The 7793-nt window shown below is 30.2% G+C and overlaps 2 protein-coding genes across 2 annotated transcripts; both read left to right on the top strand.

The window, feature by feature from the left end:
* Positions 1-390: 390 nt before the first annotated feature.
* Positions 391-1686, top strand: LOC124844484 (CASP-like protein (DUF1677)). Its single transcript, XM_047321435.2, has one exon. It carries the CDS (start codon positions 501-503, stop codon positions 1062-1064), a length of 564 nt encoding a protein of 187 aa, XP_047177391.1. The 5' UTR covers positions 391-500; the 3' UTR covers positions 1065-1686.
* A 1658-nt stretch (positions 1687-3344) lies between these two features.
* On the top strand, positions 3345-4234 carry LOC124844488 (uncharacterized). Its single transcript, XM_047321440.2, has one exon. The coding sequence runs from the start codon at positions 3445-3447 to the stop codon at positions 4009-4011; it is 567 nt and encodes a 188-aa protein (XP_047177396.1). The 5' UTR covers positions 3345-3444; the 3' UTR covers positions 4012-4234.
* The last annotated feature ends 3559 nt before the right edge of the window (positions 4235-7793 follow it).

The raw sequence follows: 7793 nt of genomic DNA, 5'->3' as shown, positions 1-7793 counted from the left end.
TTAATGAACATGAAATCCTCTTCCACTCAAAATGGGATGGAGATTGAATAATTTGCAGTCCTTTTCTCTCAAAGAAAGCATGCATGCATGCAGCACGTGTCACGGAACCTCTTTTTTTAAGACACAACAACCAAGCACGGAAGCACAGTATACTAAGTAGCGAAACATACATAGATAACAACAAAAGAAGGACACGAATCATTGAGATTAGATATACATTTATTTCAATTTTCCAAAAGCTACACAACCCATTGCCTTTGTCATTAAATTTTTCCAGAAAAATGTAGCAGGTTCACGATCATGGAAAACTGACACTTCAGTTTCTCAGATCCACCCATCTTCAAGTACAACTATTATAAATAGGATTGCTCCTTCCTTCTTCAAGCTTTTCCATATACTGCATTGTTGTTTCGAATACAACACTCTTAAACACAGACCCCATTTTGCAAGATTAAACTTTTCTGATATATATATATATTCTTTTTCGTTCTCCATCCACCATGGCACCCCATGGAGAGTCTCTGGCTAGCTCTTTCTCTAGGAAAAGCAACATGTCAAAGCCACCAAAGCTTACATCAGAGAACCTTCAACGAACGGTCTCAGACATCTCTTTTGAGCTGAGCAAAGAAGAGATCGATGAGTTGAAGCTGCCGGCAATATCCGAGGTTGAGAATGCCAAGTGTGAGTGCTGTGGGATGTGTGAGGAGTGCACACCGGAGTACATCGACCGTGTGCGTGAGAAGTTCAACGGGAAGTGGGTGTGCGGGTTGTGTGCAGAGGCAGTGAAAGAAGAGTTGGAGAAAAATGGCGGAGAAAAGGAAGAAGCTTTGACTGCACACATGAGTGCTTGTGTTAGGTTCAACAAATATGGTAGGGCTTTCCCTGTTCTGTTCCAAGCTCAGGCCATGAAAGAGATGCTCAAAAAGAACACCATAGATGGTAGAAGGGCTAAGTCCATTAGCCCTAGGGACAAAGGAGGCCCTAAGAAAGGAGGAATTGCACGTAGTTCCAGTTGCATTCCGGCACTTACAAGAGAGATCAATGATATCAAAATAGCCAATTAATATTAGTAAACTTATCATTCCAACCACATCACACAACACCCAAGTTAATCATTTCAGACATAAAGTATGTCTGCTGACAAAATATGTCTGATATATCTTATGTCTGAAATCATGATTCGATCCAAAACTACTCAGTGTTACATATAGAAAAGTTTACCTACTATTACCCTTTGAGTTCTCTCTTGGTATGATTAATCTCTTTGTTAGTAGTAGAAGCCTTTTTTTTCGTGTGTTAGTGTATAATTTTACTGGTGCAAAGGACATGGTTTTTATCTTTGGCTGACAACAAATGCTAGGGCTTCCATTGAATCTACTGTAAGTATTAAGAACTCCATACACATCTCTCGTTCATCTGGTTTGCGAATGCTTCCATTGCTATCTTTCAGGACAAAGAATGACCTTGTTATGTCGAAGAACACCGAAGTTTACTTCTGAGGTTTTTTTTGGTTTGTTTGTAACCTTTCACTCCTTCTTCAAGGGTCGTTTCTTCTGAGATTTGTTTGCATTTCCTTAACTAGATAGGGTTCTTCATTCTGTTTTTCTTCAGTGGTTTTCTGTGACCTTGTCAGATGTACTCTCTACTTGTTATTAATCATAATAAAGTGCAATAAATTTTACCTCATGCTCTGAGTTTTATCAATAGAATCATCATCTTCATCACTGAAAAACTGATGAACTACATATTTTTAATTTTTCAATATTAAAATACTATTTAATTTCATATCATGTACTAATATTAAGATTTATTTGGTCGAATAGCACCTAAAAATATACATAGATATAGTACCAGAAGATTCTCAATTCCACTACGTAGTTCAAACTGAAGTTATAGTCAGTAGTTCCAAAAATAATTCAAAGAGGTGCATAGCTTGAAAAACTAACAAACTTATACCTAATAATAATTATAGTAGTGTTTAAAATAACATTAATTAAAATAATTATAATTTTGTGGAAAGTTTATCTTTCAGTTTTGTTAAAGAAGCAAATATATCTCTTTAAATAGTTATAATCCAATTTCTTTTAAAAAATCAATTAATATATTAAAGTCAATCCCTTGAATTAAATTTAATTTTTTTACATATAAATAGATTATGATTTTTTTTATAATCATAGTATTTATATGAGTTATATATGGCTGAAATAAAAAACTGCCATCCTCTTATAAAGTGTTTTAAAAGCAAAGCAAAAATACGAAAGCAAAAGCAAAATCAAAAGAAAAATAATGTAAACTTGTATTGCCTTCTGCATAAAACTGATAAATTGAGATCTTTTTTTAGCTCGTGACATGACAGAACATACCTAAAAGTGGTTTAAAAAATAGCAGAAAAATAGACATAAATGTTATTTTTAAATAAATTAAAATTACGGTTTTATTCTCGTTTTTTACACGGATTAAATTGTTTTATGCATGGGCAGTTGAATTGTATTTTTCTTCTAATTCTTACAAAGGAAAATGCATGAAGAATTAATACGTGTATATTAGATATAATAACAATAATCTATTAAATTATTAACTAGTTGCAGTTAATAAACATTACATTATAAAAACCATTAAATGCATTTACGACATTAATTATTTGTATGTTTGTAAAGAAAGTATTCTAATTAATTATGAAATTAAAATAACTTTTTATAACAAAAGTTTCATGTCAATGACTTTATCAGTTTCTACTAGAGCCAAAAACCACACGTTTTCAAACGCACGTGAGAAATCTGCGCAATCTCATTGGACGTTCAACTCACTTACCTTAAGGAAACCCTCCTCCACCAATCATGGTGGGTCAAAAGGAAAACACCATAAAAACTAAAATTAAATAATACTCCTTCCATACCTAAAATATGAAATTTGAATTTTCTGCTCAATTTTGTTTTACTATTTTTTCATTATATCTTTAAAATACACTCATTTACATTAATTTTGATACTTTAAAATACATTAAAAGTCTTTTTAATATAACAAAAAATAGTATATTTTGAAGATTGTCAGCTCTCATTAAAAACACACCAAAACTCCTCACACCAAAACTCCTCTGAACGGACGTCAGATGTCAAGCAACGAGAATTAGAAATCAAATAGTGGAATGCAGGTGTCAGCAGAGGTGCGGACGTTCGATTTTAACAAAATTGATTTTTTCTGAAATATTTTTCAAGTGCAAAACCAAAATATTCACTTTTGTTCTAGGGTAGGTTGATTCTAGTGCAAAACCAAAATATTTTTCTTCCTCCTTTTCCCACCACCATATATATATGCCTCCTTCTCCATCTTTCTCTTCACCCCATTCCTTCTTCTTTCTAGAGATTCTCATTCAGAAATATCTCTCTCTCTCTCTCTCTCTCCCTCTCCCTCGAAAATTCATAATATCTTAAAACAAAAATAGAAATGGAAAACAATTCAGCTGTGATTGCAAAGAGAGTGTGGAACATAATACGTGTTGCATTCTTCATGTTGAGAAAAAGCATATCAAAGGGCAAGCTAATGATGCACCTTAACGTCATGCTCAAACGCCGCAGCAAACTCGCCGGCAAAGCCATCACCAACCTCATGTTCCACCACCACAACCACAATGTCGGAGTCCCCGGCAACGACCTCCAGTTCTCAGCCGCCAGGGAGTACGAGTTCAGCTGCAGCAACACTCCCAACAACTTCTTTGCCACCAAGCGCCACCGCCACAACCCTTTCTTCACGTGCGCTCACGCGCCGCCCACCTTCGAGGGCGACGCCGTGACCGTTAGTGTCGTTAAGGGCGTGTTGGAGATGCTGAACAATGAGGCGGTGGTGGAGGCGCCCCCGGCCGCCGCTTTTCATAGCCCTGTGGTGAGGCAGCTTAGGGTTACAGACTCTCCGTTCCCACTTCGTGAGTACGAGGACGACAAGGACGACCACGTTGACAAGGCGGCGGAAGAGTTCATAAAGAGGTTTTACAAGGAATTGAAGAAGCAAACTTGAGTTTCTTCCTGCACAAACAACGTTACGAACGTAATTAATTAAGCTAATGAGCAGTTTTGGAAGTATTTCTTTGATGATAATGAGTGTGGATTAGGAGAAGGATGCATTTTAGTTATTTGCATTCAAGAATTTTGTATGTCTACTACTAGTTTTTTTTTTATATATATGAACAATAAAAACTTAATGATTAGTGAATCTAATTAACTCGATTACGTCTCTTGAATTTTATATTTTTTGTTTAATTATGCCTCCAAGTTTTTGAAGATTGAAAAAACAAATTTTGAACGTGTCTAATTAATGGAGCATGTGTTTGATATAAGTAATTGAAATAATATATATCCATATAACAATCTGGGGAATGATTAAGGGAATCTTCCCTATAGAAGTGTACAAGTGTTGTACTGAAAAATGTTGAATCTTGCCATTTAGAAAACGATAATGTCTCGTTTGTTTGGATCTTGTTCTGTATCTGCTTTTGGAGCTTTCATTAATGGAAGATCTTTCAGAGTTAAAATAGTTTATAAGTTATAATAGATTGAATAAACATTTGATTTGTGTGTGATTTGGTTTAAAGTTAAATTGGGTTTGACAGCAAGAACAGCACTACATTGTCTTCATGCAATGTCAAAGTGAAACCATAGCTGTCTCCCTCTCCAAAATAGTGCTAGCTTTCACAACTTTTTTCCTTCTTTTGCTCCCTCTTTTGCTTTTGCTTTTCTCATTTAACCACTTTTTTAAGTTTTATACATATATATAACATATACCATACCACTTTATTACTTCTTTATTGAGTTGGTTTATTGTGAAAAGAAGATTTCAAAGCCTCCACCCAACTTTTCTCATTAGTAACAATATTTCCACTTATACCCATATTAGTACAATTAAAAGGGACTAAAATTAATATTTGATTTAGTTAATTTGTAACCTTTGTTAATTTCTTTTATATTCTTCTAATGTGTTTTTGAAATACAGACTCATTTTGATATAGTTTAAAACATATTAAAAATTATGAATATAAAAGTGAGTTAATCCGTGTGAACCGACTTAATTAACCCTAAATTCAGTTAAATATGAATCAATTCAACTTAACTTATTTTTATGAATAATAAATTTTGTAATTCAGTTTGATATATTATAAGTTGGTAGATTAATGGATTGACTTACTTTAAGATGTTTTATTCTTTTTAATTATTTTATATATTTAATGATACAAGGTGAATTTATTTTTTATGTTGGTATAATCAAAATGTTTACTTATTTCACTAAATATTATTATAAATATAGTAATTGAAAATTAAATATTATCAACCTAGGTTGACAAACAAACAAATCAAGCATTCAAATTATTGAAATTGAACAACATGTTACCTAGAAAGACAAAATTGTCAATCTACATAATTAAAAATGATAATAAAAGAAATTACTAATATAGAATTTTTGTTAGTAATTGCTATTAATATATTTTAATCCAACTTAAATTCGTTTAACCTGAAAATTAAGTAGATTTTGTTTGGTTTAACTCACATTTAAAAAAATTAAACCTTTTTTAATCTAATCTCGTTTAAACCCATAACAAGTTGGATTAACACACGACTCTCTGAACGTATTTTTATATATTTATTAAAACATTTATAATATATCAAAATTCAATATATTTTAAAATCATGATATAGAAGGTAGGAAAAAAAAAATCTAAACTCGATTTAGTACTACAACTTTAAGTAAATAGATCCTTTTAAATAGCTTGTGTAATGGAATCAAGGGAAAATTATATATTTGCCAAGTAGATGTGAAATGGTTGGGTTGTGCTCGTGTATAATATATGTATATGGTTAATTTATCAAAATTCAATTTTTAATTTTAGTTCATAAATAAATTTGTTTTTAATTTTACTTCTTTTAAATAGTTGTGGAGAAATTTTTTGAGATAAAAGTTGGCATAAAACAATGTACGGAGAAACTTTGGTAGAATTGTCAAATACAGAAATATCATTCATACGTTAATTACCGATTATATATATTTTTTCTTTATTTGTATTAAATGCATGAGAATATAAAAGAAAAAAAAATTCCTTCGTATAAAAAGTAAATGAAAATGGAAAACGCCAATAATAAAATCAATTTCACTATTTTTGAAGTACGTAAATAGGAAACATGTATCGCTTTCTGAACGATTTTTCCTTTGACTTTTGCTACACAATAAATCAAATCATGTTTCAATTATGCTACCAAATCATTTGCATTTCCATGACTTTCTTAGTTTTCAACTTTATAAACTGTGCACTTTAGCTTTAAAAAATATAGTATGTATGTTATATAATTTTATATTCTCATTAACTCAAAAACTAGCATATATATATTAATTTATATATTTTTTGTATCAATTAATATTATAAAATATGTTGATATTACACACGAAAAATGCCAAAGTCGTAATTAGTATCACTGAGAACCTAATGAATATAACCTATAAAAATAGACTTAATAATAAGAGTCAAAGAAGAAACACGAAGTTTGCATATATTTTTTTCTATTATGTTACGTTTTTAGTTTGTTTAGTTCAAGACTAATCCGGTATTGTTTATAATGATCTTGTATTATCAGTTTGATCAATTTTTACATAAAATGAAAAAAATAAAAAGTAAATTTGCTACATGTATATAAAAAGACTTTAATTTGATTATTAATTAGTATATAGCTTGCTAGTATGTCTACAAAAAATGTATTTACAAAATTCATATTGATTCAAAATTACTTTATAGTTTATTTATAATATGAGAATGATTTTTTTATATGATAATAAAATATGAGAATATAAAATAATAATTTAATATAAAATAATAATTTATATATGCCCGTTTGACTTGTTATTTGAATCGTGAGGTTCCCCTTTATTAGAAAAGTGGGGAAAAAAAAGCATGAGATGACATTAAAATTGACGAGTATATAAAATTCCACATGACGAAAAACGAAACATCCAATTTCTCCTTAAAAGCTTAAGGCAGACATGCTTTATTCATTTCATCACCTTTCTTAAAAGCTCACTCCTCTTCGACTTTTGCTTCTCAAAAAGATTGTGAGTGGAAAGACGCATGCAAAGACTATGAGACTAAATTACATATTTAATGGAGATTGAAAAATTGACCATAATGAAAAAAAAAATATGATTATTGTTTTAAGATTTTAGGAAAAAAGTGATTTTAATTTATTATTTTACAAAAGAAAGTTATTGACAATTAATGTTTGTTGAAAGCTACAAAAATTTATCAATAGATATTGTTTTTAATATTTTGTCAATGGACAAAAATTCTTCAATAAATATTATGATAAATTTCATTAACAAATATTTATCATCGATAATTATTGACGGATATATTTTTTATAATTATCAACCGGTATATTTTTGATGATTACTAATATTTTTTTGTTAATTATTAAGAAGTGATATTTGTCACTAGTAACACAAGACCAGGTAATACAAATTGAAAAGTTTCTTTAACTCAATCTCAAATTTAAAAGTTATTTTTTCTTTAATGTAACATTTCCTCAACTTCCAACACTGTCGAAAAACCTATCGCGTAGCTCGAAGAAAAAGGACCTTTTTGTAATAATATTATATTAACTGCAAAAAAAAAAATCATAAAAAAATAATAACACAAGGTCGAGCTTAAAATAAATAGGATCGAGTTTACTAACAAATTTTACCAACAAAATAAATTTGTTGATAAATTCGTTAATTTAAAAAAAAAATTGTAATATTACGTGAGTTAGGTTCATGTGTTA

The sequence above is a fragment of the Vigna umbellata genome, chromosome 11 (assembly GCF_029865625.1).
Source record: "Vigna umbellata cultivar VRB3 chromosome 11, Vumbellata_1.0, whole genome shotgun sequence".
Lineage (NCBI taxonomy): Eukaryota > Viridiplantae > Streptophyta > Magnoliopsida > Fabales > Fabaceae > Vigna > Vigna umbellata.
The sequence above is the reverse complement of the archived record's forward strand: the minus strand, read 5'-3'. Positions and strand labels throughout refer to the sequence as shown.

Bases quoted from the DNA above. Each gene is read 5' to 3' on its own strand.
- LOC124844484 (XM_047321435.2), top strand. From the start codon at position 501: ATGGCACCCCATGGAGAGTCTCTGGCTAGCTCTTTCTCTAGGAAAAGC.
- LOC124844488 (XM_047321440.2), top strand. From the start codon at position 3,445: ATGGAAAACAATTCAGCTGTGATTGCAAAGAGAGTGTGGAACATAATA.